We start from the raw sequence: 23696 nt of genomic DNA, 5'->3' as shown, positions 1-23696 counted from the left end.
AGCTCTAAAACTCAGGGAAACGGGAGGGGGAGAGGGCACCTGGGCCGCGCACGGCTCTCTCCCACTTGGGACACCAGGCGGCCCAACTATGCCAACCCCGAATGGGGCGAAGCACCCCTGAACCTGCAGCCCCCCCGACAAGCAACCAACTTTATGGCTCAACCAGCGGTCCAGTCGAACCTGCCCATATCTCAGGGACAGCAAGGACCACCCTCTGGGGGCGAGACCCCAGGGTGGCCCTGGCAGTGAAGTGTGATAACCCACCAGTGGTGTGGGGGACTTGTTCCCTTTATAATACCCTAAATGGCACCACTATTAGTGTCCCCTGAGATCAATGTTTTCCCCATTGATGTAAGCATCCAAAGTGGAGGACCAATTATTTAGATTGTCATTTAAGGGATTTGTCCTCAACCTGTAGTCCATGGCCCTTAGAAGCTGTAGCCAACTCCTAAAGAATGTGTGAGAGGCAAGAAAGAAAAGCAAGACCACTGCCAATGCTCTCGTTGGCTCCTTTGAAATGTGTTAGGATTCCAGGCTCTAGAACAAGACCCTGTGGCTGGGTATTTACCAAAGTGTTAACCACAACGGGGCAGCAGAGGGAAAGGAATGGAACTATCCTACAGCTTTCAATCTTATTCTTTCTTCCATTAGATTAATTTAGTTTTGTTACAATATTTCTTACATTTGGGACCTGAGGTTTCTGAATATGCTTTGCCATGACACAACCACTTGAGTCCTCTTGGCATCCAGTACCAATTTTATTTAATTGTCCTTTTATAAAACTTTTCATTACAAGGATCCATCATGGATTTTTTTTCTCTGAAGAGTTGCTACTTAAAAGGGAGAGAAGCTCAAAGAAAGACAGCATTATCATCATCATCATTATTATAATTTTATACACCACCTTACTAATGCGCAGTTCAGGAAGCAACCTAGTTTAGAATTTACACAATCTCATCCTCAGTTTTCCATATTTTATTTAGTTTATGTGTTAAGACAGTCATGGCAGCAGGTACAAAGGAATATTATAGAAGTCATCTTTACACAGAAAGCTCCTGATTCACAGGAGCTCAGTTGCAGCCTTCCCAAAGATTTGTGATGTTCAAGAGTCATAAAATCAGCAAAAATGCCTATATTAAATGTTTTTCTGGGTGATGTAAAGCCCCATTTGTTATAGATTTATTACTGTTAGTCCTATTTGATTTATAAAGTAAATATTAATATACTTTATTTCTGTAACATTTCCCCGCTGAGAAATTCAAAATGCTTTGTAAGCATAAATAGAGAGTAGGCTTCTTACGCAGAATCATGTAGCCAGCCCTTGGCATATTTTACTAGCAACATCTAGGCGCTTATGAATCTCTGTCCTATGTTTTCATCCCAAGTCCACCTATATTTCCTTTTTATAGAACCTTTATTGAGACAGCAGGTGTTGTTTTATAGAATTACAGACTCTTCATTCTTTTTCATCCATCTTATTGTCTAGTGTTCCTCACCACTTCTGCTCACATGCTTTGGATCTTCTCTTAAATGTTCTTACAAGGTTTTCTTGTGTTTTCTTCCCCTTTTCCCCTCCCCAAACCCTGTTCCATCTATTTCTTTCTATCGTGGTATTTATATGACCCCTATTACTATTGTATTTGAGCAGATCACTGTCTTTAATAACATTTAATGGTGAATTTCTGTTCTTCCTGATTTGAGAATGATAGATTTATGAGATTTATTTCAGTGAAATGAAATTCAAGGCACATGCAAAGTCTGTGGCAAGGATATTTCTGGAACTAATTTGCAGATGACACAAAGGTTGACAGAGCTGTTTTACAGAGTAATTTGGATTATATGATACGCTAAACTATTCAAACAAAGTGTGCTTTAGTACTGCCAAGTATGCAAGACCACATGTGCAAGTAATGTCTATGCAGTGGAAGACTATGTTGAAAAGTAATTTGAAAAACATTTGTCAGGGTGAGATAATAGTGGGTAACCATTTCAATTTGGGCTTCCAGTGCTATTCTGACATTAAAAAAAAACCACAACAAACTTCTGGGGTCTCAGAGTGTTGAATTTTATCATAATTTTATCATTAAAATATTGGTTATGGTGGGTCAGCATTGTTGCAAGGGTAGGGAAAGTACCGGATGGATTCCAAGCTAGGGGACAAACCTGTAACAGACACAAGCGCTGGAGAATAAATTCAGATAAATTCAAATTTTAAAATATGTAATTTTAAAATGAAAATATAATTCATCATTCAGACAAGCTTCTAGAGAGAGAGGTGAGTTCTCCACCACTGTCTCCAGACAGACTTCTCTGGAGAATGTTCTCGTTTTTCAAATTACTCCCCTCAGTGAAGGACTAACTGAATAAATAGGACTGAAGTTATACAGGTGCTCAGGCTCTATGAGGGAGTGCTCTTTTTTTTTTTTTTTTTGCTGTAAAATGTACGTAACTGCTTGTACAGATATTTGTCAATCGTTAATTGAACTTGTTTATTTTTTTTGCTGAAGCCAAGAGATTCTGCTAAGCCGTCAGTGCATCCTACTGCCCACTGCTGGACTGCGACCTCAGAGATTTACTTGGGCTGTAAGGAAGGATATGTTATGGCAATTGATGCTGAGAGAGGCAGTGTTTCTGTTCTTCAACAAAAACCTCTCCCTGGTAAGAAATAGCTGTGTGGTGTCTTTTATTCAAGTAGGGAGGAAAAAGGATAGGTGAAAGCTTTTTTTGCTTTCTGCTGTTCTGCTATTGTATATCTTACAGAAATTGTAAAGACATATTTCTTTTATTAGTAGGATAAACATTCAGAACTTCTGGGTGGGTTTCTTTAGCACCCAACAATTTGCTTTCATTTTTTTTTGGAAAAAAAAAAAGAAAAACTTCTAAATACATCAAAATTGATAAAATGAACAATAGTTACAGCAGTCCTGATCTTATTAACCAGCCCTACTAGGTTAACAATAAACTATTAATATACCAGCTATATGTATTTTTACTGTTAGTTAAGCACCAGTAATGCATTTTATTTTGCATGAAATATTGGACTGTCCTCCTCTGATACGGTAGATGATGTTAGAACAGATGAGCTCATGATGAATCTTTAAAAAACGAAACCAAATTTGACGTAATATTGCTTAATAGAATTCCTTAAGGTCAGCAATTATAGGAACTATTTTGTATTCAAAACAAGTCTATAAAGATTATCAGGCATTAATGCATTACATATGAAGCACAGAAAGTGAACAGAAGACGTCTTTGACTTCATAGAATCATAGAATCACCAGGTTGGAAAAGACCCACCAGATCACTGAGTCCAACCATTCCCATCAAGCACTAACCCATGTCCCTCAGCACCTCATCCACCCGTCCCTTAAACCCCTCCAAGGAAGGTGACTCAACCCCCTCCCTGGGCAGCCTCTGCCAGTGCCCAATGACCCTTTCCGTGAAAAATTATTATTTCTATCACTAGAACTGGATAATATCCTTCTGTAGACCAGCATAGCAATGTTTAATAAACACTGAATCAGTGTTAATGGACAGGCTGATGATAATCTTGTTTTCTTCTTTTGCCATGTAATACATTATTTTTTTAAGCTGCTGTAAATATCCCTGACTTTCCCAAAGTTCTGTATCTCTATCCAGTTTTGATAGTCAGCACAGAAATGGAAGGCAGCTCTGAAAAAAAAATCAGCAAACCAGCACTATTCCTCTGTTTTTGAAACCATCAAACTCTTAAGTTTGCCATATCAAGAGCTGAAAATCACAAACAAATATAAAGCTGAGGCGTGACCAGAAATGGTTTGCCAGTTCGTTAGAAGGCAATAAGAATTTTTGCCATTTGGGATTTTCCTCCACTTGTGTATTCTTTGAGTCCTGTCCTAAATCTGTGTGAGAACACTGTCTGTATTCGTATTTTACTGAAGCTTCTGCTTAATTTAAGATGTACTGCAATCTGTATCTGCTCAGCAGAATGCTTACATGTGTGTCCAACTCGAAGCACGTGCCAAGCTCCTGTTATGGTTTTGCAAACAGAACCGTAAGCAGCCACAACATTTCACTTGGGCAATTTTCAGGCTGGCTAAACTTTCCTTTGTAAGTAAATCTAATTAAAAAATTATGAATGGAAATAACAAAACCAGAACTTAGCACTAGAAGATAGATAAATCTGCATCTGGATCACAGTCCATGTATGACTATCTCCCTTTTATAGCTGTAAGCTGAACCACGTAACGACTGTGCCAGCTCAGATGCATAAATGACAGAGATGGTGGATATTGGAGAAGAATGCACATTTTTGATTCAATATACCAAACTTCACCTTTTGTTCAGTAGACTGGGCTATAACTGACTTTTATTGCAATACTGACATATAAACAAGGTTGACGTTATATATTGTTTTCTTTTGTGCAGAATACGTGTGTAAAGTGTCAGACATCGTGTCATATGTTCGAGGAGCGCAGAAAAAGAAAGGTATTTCCATGTTCAAATCAAGCTAATTGATTTTTAGCCAGCATCAATGATGTCTGGGAGTAATAATACGTGAGTACAGCAGGAAGCCACTGGTTAGAAAAACTCAGCTCACACTGACCTCTGTAAGACACATCAATGGCAACCTTTTATATGTTTACAGGAGAAATGATTAATAGCTTTTGTGCTAGTAGACAGCCAAATGAATAGCCTCTGGAAAAACAGTGGCAGGGAAATAATTTCTGTTCATTCTAGTTTAAATTGGAATAAGTGATGCTAGAATGGGTTCTCTACTGCTTAGTTTTAGTAACTTTGTTTAGAACTGCAATCACTTGTGATTTAGTTGAGTTAGGATTTAGGGTTTGTTTCAAATGTTTTGTTTTGGGCTCCACAATACAAAAAAGGCATTCACGTAGTGGACAAAGTTCAGCACAGGGCCACAAAGATTATTGCAGAGTCTGCGTGTGTCATACAAAGATGGGCTGTGAGAACTCTCTTCAGCCCAGTGGAAAGGAAATGGGGGATTTTACTGTTGCTTCAGCTACTCATGAAAGGTTACAGACAGGATGGAACCTGACAGGCAAAGGGCACAGTTTGCATCAATGGAAATTCTGAGTAGAAATTAGGGAAAAAAAATACTTCCACAGTGAAGGTTGCCAGACATTGGGACAAGTTTTGATTTCTCAAATTAATTTCTAATTCATCAGACCACAGTAGTACTGTCACTTTAAATTATGTGTACCAGCCTTGTCCTTCATCATCACAGCACAAAGTCCAAAGAATATATAGCCCGTTGAGCCTTTTTACTCACAAGTAGTAAATCATCTCAGATTTGAAGTTGGGACACATGGTTGCAATGAATTAAACTTGATGTTTCTTGTTGCCTTTGTGCTTTCAGGTGGCAAACCAGAGGATCCACAACAATCAGTTTTATTTGCCATGGCATTTTGTAACGGGGGACTGTATGCAGCTGGAAATGTAAGGCATCCTTTATGCTTGTAACTTATTGTGTGAAAATCAAAAAGCATTCAAATGGAGTGTATTTGCAGAGCTCACTGCAAAGACAGAAGTCAGAAAAAAAGTGGAGGTCCTCTCTGGTTTTGTCATATATCTTCTTTGTTAGAACTTGAGACAAGAACTCAGAAAGGAGCAGGGAGGGAAGAGATTCCATTTTTTAAGTCAAAGAAGGAACCAAAGAGGACAATACTATTTTTAACAAAAGGCAAAGAGAGTTCTAGAGGAACAGGAAAGAAGGATGGACAAAAAATAGGAGAGGAGAAAAAAATGACCAAGAGAACCACCAAATTGTTTTGTGCTGAATCTCACTCAATATTTAATCCAAAATGATGATTACATTATACAGTGCTGCTTAAGAGAGGGACAAATCCCTATACTGTCACAAAAGAAACAATGTGGAATCTCAAGTGTTTACTAATGAGAGAGTCTGTTATCAAACATGGACTGTTAGTAAGACTTGTATTAAAAAACACCTTGATTTTTCAAAAAATGCGTTATGCAGGATAAGAGTCATCTGGATTTAAACGTCATGAAGGCAGATGAGACCATTAGCAATGGGATACAGTTAAACACACTTGCTCCAGAGAATTTCAGAAGGTTTTGCCAGTTCAGTTTGCCAGAGTGGGTGGGATAATTGACCTTCAGGCTGGGATAATTGACCTTGACCTGATGTGGATTTGTACTTTTCTGCACAGGGGGGCGTTTTATTCTTTTATCACATCAAAGATCTGCAGTATGAGACGAAAATCTGCGTTGATATCTTAAAACCCATATCCAGCCTCATATTCTCACCTGATTACGCTGTGCTTCTGCTTGTCACTGACCAGGTATAGCATTTGAGATAACGGCATTATATAATGGCATGTTCCTTTTATTCTGTATGTGCATGCTGGCACTGCCAGTATGAAATGTCTGTAATGTAATCACACAAGTCAACAAATTATACCAGAGGTAAACTTAGCCCATCTTGTGTTTGCAATGAAATCTTGGGCCTTGGGTACATCAGACCTACTGTGGCTATGCGGGAGACTTGTTCTGTGCATCTATCTGAATTTGTCTGGCCACCCAGTCAAAGATCCTTCTTTGACCAGCCTGATGTCCAGAAATCTTACACAAGAGTCCCAAATCCTCAAATTATCCCTGGTTTTCCAGACCTTTAATAATTTAAATTGGCATTTAAATGTGGTTTGTTTGGGTTTTTTTGTGGGGGTAACTTTGGTCACACTTTGTCTCTGATTTCACTCTCCTTTTGTAAAATGCGTAGAGAAGTTCTAAAATCTATGTCTACATTAGTTATGAATTGTTTCTAAAAGGTTTTGAGGTCTTTAGATAAAAACATCTTTTGAAGCTTAAGATTTATTATTTGTGTTTTATGTTGCTTTAGAATATTGATTGGTTTCTGGAGCAATACGAAATAGGGTGGTTTTAAATTAAAGCAGTTATGAGAAACAAAACTTGGAAACGTGACTAGCTGGATCACTCTCAAATGAACCATCCTGATTTTCAGCTAGTGTAAATTTATATAATTTACTAAATTCAGTTGAATTCTACTGGGCACTTTTTACCTCAATTTAGAGTAGAGTATGAAACTTTAAAGAGCTCAGGAAGATGAGTATTTTTTCTTGAAGTCTTTGACAGCTTTTAATGAGAAGTCTCATAGCCCAGGGATGGATTATCTCTCTCTGTCTGTCAGGGGACAGTCTATGCTTACAAACCTGCCCACAGTGGAGAAGCTGTCAAACTCCTGGACACATGCAGTAGTTGTTTCCTGACAGCTGATTTTCTTACTCCAGGGGACAAGTACTGTGTGGTAAGTAATTATTTTCTTCCTTATATATAATTGTGGCTCTTTTCAGATGACCAAAACGTTGGTAAGACACAAAATCAAAAGCCTTGCAGAGATCGTGACTGTTCTGGTGTTTGTTACAGTTGTGGAAAACCTTCTCATTACGGAATTAAATGGCATTAATTCAGGTATGGCCTATAAAAGGGTCAGAACTTGCCCTGGAATGCAGGGTGGATAATTCGCAGGCTGCTAAAATGTTGTATGGTTCTGCTGTTTATTTGCTGTCTCACTAGTGGTCAGGAACACAGCTGAGCAAAAGGTTGATTCAATTCAGAGAACAGATGTCGGAACAAGGAATCCCTGCTGATCTTTTCAGCCTCCAGCACAAACTGGAATAGCCTGAGAGATGCCTTTGTCCCAGGTCCAGGGACAACGAGGCATTACTCATGGATCTGTTCATTCTGAAATATTCCTTGCTTTCCTCCTGTGTCTTGGACTCCCGCAACTCTGATTCATCTCAAGGCCATGAATTCTTCAAGTAGCCAGCCCTGAAATTCTGGGGTGTGAATCAATTAGTTTTGCTGATAATCTGTTTGTTTGTCAGTAACATGGGAATGACAAATTTTACCTGAGTCTGAATGAGTGATGTGAGGGTTGATTGATCTCTAGCCACACTTCACTGTGGAATTATAAAATTTCCTGGTTATAAGAAGGCCTCAAAAACATGATACACATAATTTTTCATGTGAGAAAACCAGATGTCACCTTAAGCCCTTTCCTGTGCAAACAAAATGATAAGCAGGTTTTCTATTGCAGGCTGAATGGTGGGAGTGCTAATATTGATCAAGCTTACATGTTTTGCCCTAGATTGTCTCATTCTGCTTAAAAAACATTCCTGTATTTGCATCAATTCACAGAAATGATTACACATTTTCCGTAGGTAGGCGTACCTTGCAGCAACTGGACTTAAAGGGAATTCAAGGTAATTTCAAGCAAAACTAGTAATCCTTGATCTGCTCTGCTCAGACACTATTTGAATTTATATTCTATAAAAGATCACTAGTCATTTCCAGACTATTTGGTTATTCCACTCTCTTTTGACTATGTTTTTTTCTCTGTTCAATAGTCTGTAACAATTTCAGGTGAAGTACAAGTTTGGTTCCTGGAAGATGGAACTTGCCTCAGCAAGCTCAACCTTGATATTCAGGTACACGCAACCAGGAGCTCATTTAGTGACTGATGCTTGAAGTTTTCTTTAGTATTTCTTAATTCATAGCATAATATTCCACAGATTTGGATCAACCTGTGGTGAGGAAAGATCAGTAGTGTCTCTGTACAACCCATGAAAGAGATTTAAAAATATTACGTTTACTTGAACTAATCATCTATTGAACTGGGCCATAAAGCAGAGGCAACATGTCAACCTCATGTCATAGAATCATTGAATGGTTTGGGTTGTTGTAGTGATGTGTCTTTAAGCACATATTTGTAAATAACAATCTAAATTTTTATAATATTTGATGAAATATTTATTTTTAATGAGTGTCAGAACTGAATGGAAAAGTTTTGAGTCTGTAAAAACTAAATGCCTTGAATGACCAGGCTCTTGAAACTGAGTTGATAAAAGTATTTAAAACTGTTAATGCTTTGTCCTGATTTAAGATGCATTCAAACCCTGAAATCTGACACAGTAAGAGACTCATCCCTTTCTGTAAGAGCTGTACACATAACAATGCACTCACTGTTTCATTGAGGTGGGACTTATTTCACTTTAAATGTGGATATAATGATTTTTTTCTGAGGAGTGCAGAATTGGCTTTTGATATGTAGATACAGAGCATAGGGAAAAAAGCCAAGACGTCTCTAAAATACTTTGTTAAAAACAAGTTTTTTAGCTGAACCATTTGAGGTTTCTTCTTCAAATTTTAGGGACTTCTAAATAGTAAAAGAAGTCGCATACTAACATACAGAATAGTTGTAAAAAAAGGTATGGAACTGTTAATCATATTTTGTTTCTCAACTAGGCAACAGCTATGGCTTGCTGTCCCTCCTCCAGCAGCGTTGCTGTTGGGACCATAAGAGGTCAAATCTTATTTTCTTGATGTTACCAAAGCTGAAGCTCCACGGGTTGTTCACAGAATTTTTCTTTCCAAATTTCCAGTGTTGTCTTTGCAGTAAGTATGAAGCAGCAGGGGCAGTAATATTGTCAATCTGTTTCTTGAGTAACGCTGTTAGTTGAACAAAAAAACTGTTCAAGCTTTGATTCCAAAAATAACAAAGTAAAATATTTTGATGGTTTCAATTATTTTCCAACATATTCTGAATTGCTTGCAAGAGAGGTAGTGGCAGGATTTATATGAGAGAAATATAATAAACCTGTATTTTAAGAAGGTTTAACTGAGCACTGAAAATACTCATGTATAAGATCCTTTCTGGCAGATCACTGTGTGCAATAATTATGCACAATTCCATGTATCCAACTTTAGAGGGCCATTTCTCACTAGAAGTAAATTTAAGTTTTTGTGAAATTAAGTATAAGCCTTTTGGTCATCCCTTTTTATACGGTGGATTTTTATTACCATTGTTAATTATTCATTTGCTCACTGTTCTGGAATTTACCAGTCCTCCTGTAATAAGCTCTAGTGATCTAAAAGGCTTTTTTTGTTTGGTTGGTTGCTTTTTTCCATTATTGAAAAATCTGAGAGTATTTTACTTCTACTTTTTAAAAAATAAAATGGATATTGAACAGTTAAACTTTAATATTAGTCTGCCTGTTATTTGGAGACTCAGATGTGATCACTTTCCACAGCTACCTAAGATAAAACATTAAAAATAGATACGGAAAGCAACTCATTCAAGGTCAAATCAATATAAACAGAGCCATGTCTATTAAAAATAATATCAAAATCTGTATAGCCGTTTTATTTTTAAAAACATAAACTTCATTAAAGATTTGCTGAAGTTGTTAACAGACTGCTATGGAGCATCGTTAGCTTTAGATTGACCACCCACACAATTAGAAATTGCACTCATAACTGCACTTTATATCAGACCCTAATCCTGTAAACCTAGAAGCTGAAATTTCAGTTGCGTTTATGCTCTCAGTGAAGTCAGCAGAGTTATTGGAGTGGAATTATTTGACTCTTTTTATTGAGCTGTTTTCTATTTGGATTTTTTTTTCACCTAGTTATGACCAGAGTGGCCGGTTCCTCATCACTAGGGCTGCAGAAGGACATATCTTTATTCTAGATGCCCGGCCTTCAAAATTATTCCAAGTTCTTGGATATGTAGGTAATAAATGTTACAGCATTAACTACACTGTGTTTTCACTATTTACTGTATTTTAGGTGTACTTGCTTTTTTTTTTTTTTATTTAGTTTTAGTTAGCAAAGGAGCAGGTAAGTCAGAGGGAAGAGAATGGATTAGCTAACCAGCTGATCACAACTCCAGCACAAAAGGAATAGTAGTGGCAAAGAACTTAAGACTTTTGTGGCTCATCTTGAGAGAATTTAGAGTAAAAATCCATAGGTCATGATAGCTGGGTGCAATTGCCTGCCCCGGACATCTTTAACGTGAGGACTGCTGGAACTGTCAGCTTTGCTGCTGGATGCTAAAGAATAAAAATGATGGAATTTTAAGTCACAGAATAATTCTTCAGAAATTTGTGTATTTGTTTTTGCAGCCTCTCAATTCCACTAACGTTATACTTACAGATCGCATCTATAAGTATAGAACTTCATCATAACTTTAAGTGGTGGTTATCAGCAGAGAACCTCAAAATTGCTACAGTTCAAGCTGGATGTAAAGTCATATTTGAATGTTTAATGTCATAGTAACACTTAGCACTCTCAGTGCTGGATGCCTCTAGCTGAAGTTGTGTGCGTGCCGCACTTTCCAAAACCAGGTTGTGGCTTGTCTGATATTTTCATGCAAGTTCCAAACTGTGTGGTTGAGCTGAGATGTGTCCTGAACATGGGTCTCTTTGTTTGATGTGATAACTCAGCAAAAACGTTACCGTGATTCAGTAACAATTTGCATTGATGTTCCCTACCTGCTTCAGCCTTAGCAGATGAAGTGCTGGATCTCTCTGTAGTTTCTGACTTCAACAAGGACTTAGTTGAAGTGGCGGCACTTCTTAATGTGGGAGCGGGCCAGAGAGCAAGACTGGAAGTTTTTTATCTACCTTCAGAACTCACAACAGGTAAGAATATATATTCTGTGATATTTTTCTAAGGGAAGATCATATTATTGCCATCCATTAACACAAATCTTAATCTCTTTCTTCATCTCCTCTGTACATTCTCCTGGGACATCATTTCTCATACAGCATTCGGTAGGCTTTATAGTCAGCTCAATCATTGCAAAATGTGATCTTTTAAGGGAAGGCCAAGGAAGGAAGAAGTAATTCATTTGCAGATTCACAAAGCCATCGCTTAACAACTACTTCTACTGGTGGTGGTTGTTATTGCTGTTATTATTACTATTGAGTGGGCAATGCCCGAAGCCAGTCACAGAGACCTTGTTCTAGGCATCACCCTTTTGCAGACTAGCATATCGGGTGTTCAAAGGGGAATCAATCCCACCAGCCTCTTCAAAGAATTATTATAGGTATGTAATAGCTCAGAAGGAAAATATTAAAGGTTGATCTATCTAAAAAAATAGTGATTCCCTGTCTTTGTTATAGCTTTTCTGTGTAAAAGCACCAAGGAAAAAGTCTACTGTGTTTAAAAAATATTACCTTGTGTCCCAATAGGAAATGTTAAAGAAACTTTCTATGAGAAAAGTGTCACTATGAGGAAAAGGGGGGGGGGGGGTTAAGGACGCCTAAGAAAGGCAAACTTCCATTCACCTTCTGGAAAACTGATATTCTTGGAATGATCAGTTCGGGGCACTTTCTGGAAACAGGTGGAAAACTAATTCAGTTGTCATGAGAGGTCTTAAATGCATAAATTTAACTAAGGCACAGCAGAGCAGGGTAAATCAGGGTATGCAAACAATTACATCACTGTGGTTAAACCGTTTCTAGGACTTCTTTAGAGCTGTCTCTCTGCTTCACTGCAGTGTGCTAGATTGGCACGACCCCCAGAGTAAGTGTCAAACCTAGGTGTCTTAATTCCTAGTCTCCTTGAAAACTCACATAATGCTCACTCCTTGCTGAGACTGATTTTCTTAATTACTTGATGGGTGAAGCACCTGCATTAGTGGTAATGATGCCTTTTCCTCCCTGTTTCTTTTTTCACGCTTCTAGATAATGATGAGTATGTTAATGACCAAGGAATGTTTGATGCTAGTGCCATTAAACAGGAGCGTTATGATCTGGATTGCCCTTTGAGCTCAGCAGTCAGATTGAAGGATAATATTGTGTATGGTTACTGTACCTCTGGACTTTTCATCTGTAAATATCATCTCACTGAAAAGGTAATTTTCTGAAGCTGCTTTATTTTGGGTGATGGTTAAATACCATCAAACAAAGGCTGTAGCTGAAGTTAATATAGCAGGATATTATCATAAAAAGTCATCTCTGCACTCAAAATATCTACTCCATCCATAAACATCAACTTTTAGTATCCTACCACCTGCTCAGAAATCTGGCAAAAGCAATCTTCTTGTTTGATTACAGAGAAAGCCAAATGTTGCTTCTTAAAACTTGTACAGCTTGCAGGCACTTCATGTGTAGCTTCTGTGTTGGAGCTGTGCTTTTGTGCAGTCTGCTGAGTAACTGGAGTATCCAGCTCTTAAAAGCACTGAGCCCATGTGAGCCCATGACGCTAAGACACAACTGCAAACCCAGCTCAGCCCTGCCTGAAATGAAGTAGTGGTCACTGTCATTGCCTGCTGATGAACTGGACCTCTCTGTAGCTCATAGGTCTCCCCCAGTTTGAGTCAGGTCAAGGAAGAAGGTGAATTCCAAAGGTGGGCATTCCTCCTTGACAACTCTGGGCCCAGGCACATAAAAACACACAGACCCTTTTGAAGAGATGAGAAGCAAATCATCGTAGCAATGTTACTGCTTCCTGAGCTCAGAAATCCAAGTGTTTGGATTGTAAATCACCACATGTGATAACCCACAAAACTGCCATCAGCCTTCTCAAAATGGCATAGACATCTCCATAATCTGAACTGCTGCTAACGTTTTCTTTGTTCGGCAGACTATATCGGAAGACCCATCAGTATTTTTATCAGAGAAGAGGATTCGTAGCAATCAGTTTGGATCGGGGATCCTCTGTTTATCACCCAACGGCCGGTGGCTGGCATCAGCAGCGAACGATGGTGTTTTGTTCGTCTATCACACTCCTACTATGGTAGGTAGGCATCCAGGTACAGGCTTTGTTTGGTGTACGCGAGGAAGAGGTGTGCAAGCTACTTTCTTTCACTGGAAGCTTTTCTTTGCTTGAATATAAAGTGTTCCAGAAAAATTTACGTTGAACATGAACTGTCATAACATTATATAGTACAATTGTTTTTATAACTGATGATTATACAAACTACTTACTTTCTTCTCCAGCAAATCTTGGGGTAGATAATTTTACTACTTTTCGTTATCATCACCTGCAAAATTAGTATTCTAGAAACTTGTCCCATCTGTAGTCAAAAATCACAAAATCATAAATCCTAGGCTTTTATATACTTCGTGTTGACATTTTGGATTGACTTCTATAAGAAAATACAGAAGCATAGTTTATAGACATACCCTGTTACAAAAACATATTTACTCATACTGCTTCTGTGACTTTTCTAGGATATACTCGCTCGTATGCATTGTCACTCATATCAAGGAGGAGGAATCAGATCCACGGTATTTTCTCTGGATAGCAAATTTATCCTTGTTATTGGGAAAAATGATGGTGCCCTGGTGTGCCTGAAATGGAAGTATGTATAATATTGATGGTGTGAATTTTTGTATCCTGACAGACAAATTTTGCATCTATTTGTGATTCTAGACTTTTTATTAGTCTCAAAGTAAGGTTAAGAATTAGATGAAGTCACTCCTCTCATCCTTAGAGGTAGCTTCCCTAGCTCATTTAAAGCTTCCCACCAGTGTTGTGGAGAATGTCTTGGACTTTGGGTGCGGTTGCAATACAAGATAAAGGAGTGTCTTCTGATAAGCATTACCCATAATAAGCTGCTTATCACTCTCAAATAAACCATCTGGAATGGGGTGTCTGAGGATCTAAGCCATATAATCTCATGAGATACCATTTTATTTCAGTGATTAGGGGACATTACAGATTTAATGGGAGGGAATTGAACTGTGCCCATAGAGAGCTCTTAGCAAACATTAGGAGTGAGGGACACGTGAAACTACAGCTTTTCTGTGGTATAACAAATGTTCAGGCAGATGCATAAATGGAAGATGGGTCCACCAGAGTGGTATTTCTACTCTGGGTAATGAATCTTTCAGAATTTCTAATTCTGAAGAAACTTCACTTAATTATGAATGCTAGAACTCAAACAATATTAAATCATATGTAAAAATATTGAATAGGCATTTTTGAACAACTTAGTAATTTTGTTATATGGAATATTTAATAATTTGTCCTTTATTATAAGACATAAAAATACATCAATTTATTTTCTATTTACTAGGAAGATAAAGAATACTGAAGCTGAGGAAGCTGATCTTCACTGGCGATCTCTTCTTGCTATACTGAACAAGTCCACTTCAAATGAAAATACTGTTTTACAATCCATGGCAGAACGGCATTTTGACCCAGAATCCACAGCAGAATCACTTCCAGAAGGGAAATTTAAGGTGGGGGTTTTTTTTATTTTTAGGGAAGCGGGGGGAAGGTTTGATCATTATCCTAAAATTGCACATGATAAAAACTGTCCTCCAAACAAACTCTGATCCTTTTGCAGAAGTAGCAAAATACTCCCAAGGATAGGCTGAATATGCTTAATTCTTAATTTGTAGAATAGTATAAACAAGGAAATGGAATAGTTATGGGAAGATGGCATTCACAGCTTCAGTTTCACATGGTTTCTTCAGCCACAGAAAACTCTGTGAAAGTCAATTTCTCCTCATGTGAAATTATTTGTCATTTCCAGTGTGATATTACTGCTATACATTGTGTGTTGTTTGTTTTCCTGTTGAAATCAAGCAAAGCAGCAATTACAGAAGTTAGTAATGTCAGGCCATTTGAGTCAAAAGGCTTTGCATAACAGCAAGGGTTTTCTGGAACAAATCTGGAGCCTGGTTAGGGAATAAAAATATTGTAACATTCTCTTTAATGACGTGGTGGTGCTTCTAATGCGAGTCCAATTTTTATTTTATTTTGGTCTCTCTCTTATTCTCTCTAAGTACCTGAGATGGATGTTTATATCCTTAATTTCAGGATGCATCGCTTAAATCTTCCAATGTAGAGGTGACAGAGGAAGACGGAAACGTCACCAGTTCATATTCAGCCAATACCAATGAAATGACGTGGATAGATCAGAAAATGAAGAAGGTACTTCGATAGAACAAGTAATAATCAAAACAGGAGTTTTCAAGAGTCAGTAGTGATTTGAATTATGTGCTGTAAAGTAATCTACTTTCTAAAGCTCTTCTGACATTTGGGCCTCCCTTTAAGGCGTTGCATCTAGACCTTTAGAAAAGTTAGGGTCAACGTTATAAACACACCAGAGCAGGTACTGAGCACAATAGGAGCTCTAAAGGCCAAAAGGCCACTTCTACACAAGGAGTAAATGAAAAAAAAAAGAAATTGCCAGAGAAATCGGCTTCCTTTAGAAACTTGTAAAGATGTTTTTCTTCTAAATGTCAAGAAGTTACACAGAAGATTATTACCAGAAACCAAGCAGGTGCTTCTTCCCAAGGGCCAGAATAAAAAATTCTACAGCACTGATAAATCAATAGTCAACAATATGACATTAATTGCAAACCCCCTGAGGTTTGTTTCAGGTTAAGGTTGAGGTGAGTATGATGTGGAACCAAAGTTTTTTAAGAGTAAAAGTTCATCAAAGATCTAATAGTGTGCAGAGAGGGGATTTAGTGCTTTGTGAGTCTGGAAATTGCTATATTAATGTTAGCATAGATAATTTTTTTCCTCAGAAATATGAATTATGGGTGGTAGCAGGTTCTTTTTGTTATGAACCAGAGCTGTATATATTCTCCAGCTTCTGGGGCTCAATGATAAGACGAAATATCATTGCTTTCTGTGTGATCTCAGGAGTGACTTTCTTTCTTTCCTTATTTTAAGCTCTGTTTCTGTATAACCAGTTTACAGTGTGAACTGGGTGTACAATCATTTTTCTTTTTAGCAGTTCTAAGAATCAACCTATTGAATTAAGCTTATGTCTATTTCAGTTATTAATCCCTTCTGAGTTTTGTTTTCTGTACAGATAATGTTCCTTTAGATCACTTCAGTCGTTTCCTGGGTTATTTTTTATTTTCAAAAATATATCTGTTGTATGTCAGGTCATTAGAGAAGAGACTGAGAGGTTTGCTAACCAGAAGAAAGAGCTGCAAATGGGAATTAAAAAGCTGCATGAAACTGTGAGTTTCTTACAAGTGTAATGGCTTAGCTTACAGTTTTGTTTACATGTACACTTCCTTTACAACTATCAGCTCTAGTGCTTAGTTACATTTTTGTCATAAACACTGAGCAGACAGGTAATAGAGAGATTTGTCTCTTCAGGGACAGCGTGCTGAACCTGTCAGGAACAACTGTCTGGTTCTGAGGTTCCTTTGCTCCAACTAAAAAATTTGTACCACCCTTATATCTTGAGCAATCTATCCCCTCAGCAGGCTAGTTTCTGCTGGTCTAACAGCCTTCCGTTATAGAAACTGTCATCCTCTCCTCTTCCTTCTCCAGTTTGTTTTCCAGTTGCTCAGCTCCCAGCATATCCTGCTGCATGGGGCTGTTCCTCCCCAGATGCAGGATTTTGCATTTCCCTTTGTTGAACTGCATGAGATAGATAAAAACTTTTGAAAGTTCTCAGAACTAAAGAATGAACAATTCCATGCTACAGATTCTTAGAAAGTATGCACAACTCCACATATAACATCCAAATGAGCTTTAAGGGAAGGATGAAATATATTCACATAGTAGTCTCTGTCACTAGGTACAGGCAGCACGTTCTACCAATTACCATGAAGCAGTTAAAAGTGGAGGCAATTAAAATGATTTTCTCTGTTATCAAGTTCCACAGTGTTAAAACCAGTGTTTCCTCTATTCACATTCGAATTACTTTTTATTCCTTATACTTATTTTTTAAAAAAACAGGTTCAGAAAATGATGCATGAAAATGAACTGGTGCCAGACATTGAGAAACTGGAGCAGCAGGAGTTCAACCTGGATGTAGAAGAACAGGAAAGAGCACAAGAAAAGGCTGAAGAAGAAGTGGCCAGGGTATGATAGAGTGGAAAGAGAACATTTTAAAACTAGCAGTGAAAAGGAGAAGCAATAACTGAAGAATAGAAGATGATCTCAAAGTTGTTCACTGTTGAGAAGCAGGAAAGCGTAAAAGTATTTTAAGTCACTTTTTGAAGCAGGTGAATCTGCTAATGCAGATATTGCCAGTTGGAATATGATCTATGCCAGAAACTGTAAATCTGACACTGTGACCTTGGGTACAGTGCTGCTTAAGTTCTGGAATGCTTTTCTTCACATATGAAATGACACCTTTCAGTAGCAGTAGTATGCAATATCATTTTTGGAGAAGATAGCTGCAGTAGTCTAAGATTATGAAATATGGGTAATTCATTTAATCTGCCAGGTTTGTTTCAACAACTCAATACAAATTGCCTATATCTTGTTGGTTTGCACCACATGTCATTATTTTCTTTTCTGTATCTTGAAAGGTGAGGAAGGAGATTGAAATGGAGAATTTAGCCAACTGCTATTTGCAGAGTGTCATCAAACATGAGTGCTGGGATCCAATGTGTGTAAAAGGACGTGCTGTTAAGGTAACCATCACTTTCTAACTCACTTACTGCAGTAGTTTATTGATTCCTTAAGGTACTGAAACAAAATAAATAGAAGTATAACACATTTCTGGTTTGCTTATGGTATGAGGAAAAAAACCACTTCTTTCCAGGGCTCATGCAAATCTTTCATTCTGTTGATTTTGACCGAGCCTGGCTGATTTTGCCTTTTAAAGTGGATAAATGTGCTAATAAGCAAATAAGTAACTCCTTAGTTCCTAGATACTAGAGAATATCTTCATGCAGTGTTGCTAAAAGGAGAAGGTAAATATTATATTTCTGTGTTGGGTCAGTAGGACTTCTGCAACACAGAATGTAAAAGCAAAATTTAACCCTGATTTTGCCTATTTTAAACAGAGGGATATTAGTCAAACTAGTGATACTAGATTATCTCAAGGGTGGTTAAAGACCGAGTAATTTTACCAAAAATCTTGTCCTGGTTGAATTCTGTGAATAAAGAGGACATAGCCAGAGGTTATTTAAAAAAAAAAATAAATAAAGGCAGCAAATTTTAAACCAACCATTTTTACTACCAAAAAGGCAAGTGGTTTTTTTCTGACTCCTATATTCTTGCTGGATTGTCTACATTAATTGATCATCAATATTATTTCTGATTTTAAGAAGCCTCTGTAACTATTTAGCATTCAGTTTTTGGACAAATGAATTAACAGATGTGTTCTGAAGAAGTTTTTACCTTGGGTGTTTTTGTTTTCTAAAAAAAAAATATAATTGAACAGTGCTTCCATATAGCTTCTGAAGTGAAAAATTATCCAATGAAGGAACGTACTGAAGAAGAACTGAAAATTCTGGAGAAAGTTCTCCAGTTAAAGAAGATTGAGACAGCTGATGATGAGGTACAATCCCTTTGAAGTACTGCATATAGGCATTTCAGATCAGAATGTTCTGAGTTGGCATCTTAACCCCTTTTTTACATAGACACATTTCTTGGGTCCGTTTTCGCTGTAGAAATACTTCCCTAAAAATTTGAAGATATTCGTAAAGATGAAATGTTGTGGTTTTACTTAGAACAAATGCATTAGTATTGAAGAATCACAGAAGAGCTGAGGTTAGATAAGCCATTTGGAAGTCATCTACTCCAGCCCACCTAGAACAATTTACTCAGCTCCATGTCCAGTCAGGTTTGGAATATCTCCAAGGATGGAGGATTCCATAACCTCTATAGGCTACCTTCTCCCATGTTTGACAACCTTCAGAGGAAATGTGTTTCATTATATTTAAGTTGGATGTTCTGTATTTTGATGTATAACCATTTCCTTTCAATCTGTCAGCGACACCGCTGAGAAGAGTCTGGCTCTGTTGTCCTTACTCCTCAGGTTTTTATATGTGTTATTAAACACCACCCCCCAAGCCTTCTCCTTCTTGAGGCTAAACAATCCCAGCACGCTCAGCTTCTTTTCACATATTAGGTGCTTCAAACCCTTAATTGTATTAGTGGCCTATCGCTGGGTTTGCTCCGGAATGCCCGTGTCTTTCTTGTACTGGGGATCCTACAACTGGACCAAATATTCTGTATACGTTCACTTCAACTTGTGGGTTTTTGATCACTGGGCTTAATTGCAGAATATGATCTCTAGAATTTTTTCATACGTGTGCCACTGGTTCGTATACAAAATTAACACAGTTGTGATGTTTGTGATATTCAGGCTCAGAAGAAAAATCCTGAGACTGAGTCTGAGACTGTATTACCTGAGGAAGAACGAGAGAAGACAGAAGACGTAACGGCTGATGATAATGCATCTTCCTGCCTGATTGGAAGTCTGAGCTCTCAGTATGGTGGAGATACATCTATCCTGTACCACCAACTGGACTTGCACAGTAGGGAGCAGAAAGTCAATCAGATAGTGTTATTAAAGGTGATGTCTTTTCAAGTTTGTATTACTGTAGTGGCACTGCCACACCTTTGGGTTCTCATAGCAGTCACAGACGCTCAGATTTTGGGTGTACTGACACTACAATGGAGAGTTGCACAGGCCGCTGTGTTACAGATAAATGCACATCGTGCAGCAAAGCACCATGTGGATTTGCCAGCTCAGGTGTGGAAGAAAAACGTTTTTATGAAATTGGTTACCCAATTTGAGAGTATTTCTATTTGTCCTCTGGTGTTTGTATAGCTGGCTTGCACAGCTCAGCATGCCTGTGGAAACATGACCTCTTTCCATACTATTTGCTGCTGAATGAAAGTTCAGCTGTATCCTCACACCATTTCATTTCTTTACAGTCTTATCAGCCCTTCATTTGGAGCCTTCAGTGTTTCTGTTATTTAATATTCTTTACTATCCGACTCTCCCTTCTCTTACCCTGGCCTGTTTATTAAGCAGTAAACATGCTACATAAAAGGCTTCTTATGAAGATGATCTGCAAGGGCAGAAGTGGTTAAACAACAGTAAAGCATTGCCTCATCAGAGCTCTTTAAGGCTACAACTGGTAGCAGAGCTCAACAGTTATGCGTTGTAATACATAAAATCTAGTAGATACACTAGTTTTTAAAGCAGATGGGGAAGAAACACAAGGAGCAATTTTAGATGTAAGTTTGGATGTAACGAGATCTTTCTACTGTGTGGCTTTCAAGATGCATACGATATATCTAATAGCAGACAAGTCTGCTGTGTTCTTGGCCAGTGCAGTGAATTTGCTGAGAGTTAGATAGGTAGCTGACAAACACTTGAGCACAGCCTTTTGTCTCCCAGCAACACTTTATGTTATCTGCCATCCTGCCTTACTACATCATAACTTATTATTGTATTAGAAACCAATGAAATAGTAATGGCCGCAAAAATATTTATTGTAATACAAATTGCAGACAGCTAAGCATCTCAAAATGTAAAATCTGGTGAGAGAACTGAAATCCTTTCCATGTTTCATTTTATTAAATTGATGTAGTAGGAGACACACATAGTTTTCTCTCTTAATATTCTATTCTGCTTTGTTGAGGTCAATTCTGTAGGCTAAAGGAAGAATTTAAGCACCGAGAATATATGATTTTTAAAATCATTGTAAGGTCTTAGCTGTTTTAAAAAAATAGTTTACGACTTTTGTTTATTTATTTAATGAGGGAATTTTTCTTACATATGCCAGGCAGAAAATCACATAAAAGCATTATTGAAACTGCAGGATGAATCACTTAAAAATCAGGAAAATATGTCCTTAGCGTGTATGTCCCTTAAAAGTATGCCCCTCTACCTGTGATTTACAGTCTCTAGATTTATAGGTCATGTGTTTTTTTTCTTTGAGGCCCCTTCTTTCAGCCAAAGAATTCAAAAACAAGCAAATAGAATTTTCTATCCAGTGTTTGCAGCAATATGCAGCAATAAAAATTTCTATGCGGGGAAAAAAACCCCACGAATGATAGTTTGCCCACCTCTATTTAACAAAGCTTGAACTCTGCCTATATGATTTTCATTAAAGGGCTTTACCAGTTTATCTCCCTGTCACACATACAATTACACACATTTATGGTTTTGATGGCTTGAGGAGTGGTCCCATAATCATGGATGGATGTGACCTGTGCCATATTGCTGTTTCCCTTTTTGGTATTTCAGGACATCATTTACAAACTGAAAACTGCTTTTAATAAGGAATTTGACATAGTTGCACAACAAAAGGAGCAGGAGATAGAACGAGTGAAAGAAAGAAACCTGAGGATCCGAGAAATCTTGGAACAACTTGATCTGCAGTTGGAAGTGTGGGAGCCAGCTCTTACAGATGATGAGATACCAGAGCGAGCACTCACAGTTCAGGATTCAGAGGTGTTTGAAAAATGAATCTTTCTCTTTCACCTACTCAAATATATTTATTTAATTCCTATCATTGCCAGACATTGAAAAGCTGAAAACAGATGTGTCTGTGTACTTAAAATCATCTTTTTGTCTCTTTTGCTTCCCTTCACTCTTTAGGGAGAAAACTTATAATAAGTCAATCCAAAATGAATAAGATGTATACAATCTTAATTCGTTGATGTTAAGTTTTTAATTGGCTATAAATTAGGTAGATATTCCCCCTGTTCCTGAGTGTAAGATTCAAGCCAGGCTTGGAGGGTTTACTTCCATAGATAAGGGTTTCTCTGTTTATTCTGAGCACCATTTTGAGACTAAGTAGTTTTAGACTAAGTGTGTGGGTACTAAACCATGCTTAGTACTGTAATTATAAATTGAAATGATAATTTATAAAGAAGCACCATGCTTCTTATACAATATATTCCACCAATCTCATGCTCTTTTAGTCAGTCTTTCCCAATTCTCTCTGTTCTCTCACCAGTTCGTGTTATTCACTGTCAGAAAAGGTATGCAAGAAATACAACTAATCTCAACAAAAATGATGGTAGTTTCTATTTTAGCATTTTTAAATATGCTTTCAGGGGTGTTCGAAAGAACAATGTCCTCTTGAGGAGTATTATCATGGAGCAGAGATACAAAAAGCATCAAGAATTAGTATTGCCCCTCTTTCCAAAGGTTCTTAGTCTGCATGTGATCACATTTGGAGAGAAGAACCCTGATATGACCCTCATTTTCTTCCTTCAGATTAAAGTTGAAAAATACTTGACTCAAGAAGAGAGAGAGAAAGCAGAAATGCTGGCTAAGCTTGAAATGGAAAGACGTCTTGCTGAGAAGGTACTTAAAGTAGTTTCCTTTTTTACTGTGTAGGCCTTTGTCTCTGGTCAGGCTTATTTAGTTAATGCTGCACTGAAATATTCCAGTCATGTAGCATGGGAGAATAAAGTGTAAATGGTAGGTAATGATGATGTGTGCCTTTTCCTTCTTATTATCGTTTACAATTGGAACTACCTAGACCAGCCGGGGGAGAAAAGATTTAGTATTAGGCTCAACATTTTCTAAAAAAAATGGCAGTTAAAAATACTTGAGTCCTCTTGGCATCCAGTACCAATTTTATTTAATTGTCCTTTTATAAAACTTTTCATTACAAGGATCCATCATGGATTTTTTTTCTCTGAAGAGTTGCTACTTAAAAGGGAGAGAAGCTCAAAGAAAGACAGCATTATCATCATCATCATTATTATAATTTTATACACCACCTTACTAATGCGCAGTTCAGGAAGCAACCTAGTTTAGAATTTACACAATCTCATCCTCAGTTTTCCATATTTTATTTAGTTTATGTTTTAAGACAGTCATGGCAGCAGGTACAAAGGAATATTATAGAACTCATCTTTACACAGAAAGCTCCTGATTCACAGGAGCTCAGTTGCAGCCTTCCCAAAGATTTATGATGTTCAAGAGTCATAAAATCAGCAAAAATGCCTATATTAAATGTTTTTCTGGGTGATGTAAAGCCCCATTTGTTATAGATTTATTACTGTTAGTCCTATTTGATTTATAAAGTAAATATTAATATACTTTATTTCTGTAACATTTCCCCGCTGAGAAATTCAAAATGCTTTGTAAGCATAAATAGAGAGTAGGCTTCTTACCCAGAATCATGTAGCCAGCCCTTGGCATATTTTACTAGCAACATCTAGGTGCTTAT

The 23696-nt window shown here is 37.6% G+C and overlaps 1 protein-coding gene across 1 annotated transcript in view; it reads left to right on the top strand.

Moving 5' to 3' along the window:
• The first annotated feature begins 303 nt into the window (after positions 1-303).
• LOC138733922 (uncharacterized) overlaps positions 304-23696 on the top strand; it is a 58376-nt gene continuing 34983 nt past the window's right edge. The window contains 23 exon segments of the mRNA XM_069881439.1: positions 304-351; positions 2508-2658; positions 4408-4467; positions 5363-5442; positions 6177-6308; positions 7175-7291; positions 8394-8474; positions 9292-9357; positions 9359-9441; positions 10455-10558; positions 11328-11468; positions 12516-12685; positions 13417-13569; positions 14007-14137; positions 14855-15020; positions 15604-15717; positions 16686-16763; positions 17494-17619; positions 18072-18176; positions 18932-19048; positions 19859-20068; positions 21755-21961; positions 22733-22822. Coding sequence (XP_069737540.1) covers positions 304-351; positions 2508-2658; positions 4408-4467; positions 5363-5442; positions 6177-6308; positions 7175-7291; positions 8394-8474; positions 9292-9357; positions 9359-9441; positions 10455-10558; positions 11328-11468; positions 12516-12685; positions 13417-13569; positions 14007-14137; positions 14855-15020; positions 15604-15717; positions 16686-16763; positions 17494-17619; positions 18072-18176; positions 18932-19048; positions 19859-20068; positions 21755-21961; positions 22733-22822 — 2730 coding nt within the window.

The sequence above is a fragment of the Phaenicophaeus curvirostris genome, unplaced genomic scaffold (assembly GCF_032191515.1).
Source record: "Phaenicophaeus curvirostris isolate KB17595 unplaced genomic scaffold, BPBGC_Pcur_1.0 scaffold_46, whole genome shotgun sequence".
In the NCBI taxonomy this organism is placed as follows: Eukaryota; Metazoa; Chordata; class Aves; order Cuculiformes; family Cuculidae; genus Phaenicophaeus; species Phaenicophaeus curvirostris.
The sequence above is the reverse complement of the archived record's forward strand: the minus strand, read 5'-3'. Positions and strand labels throughout refer to the sequence as shown.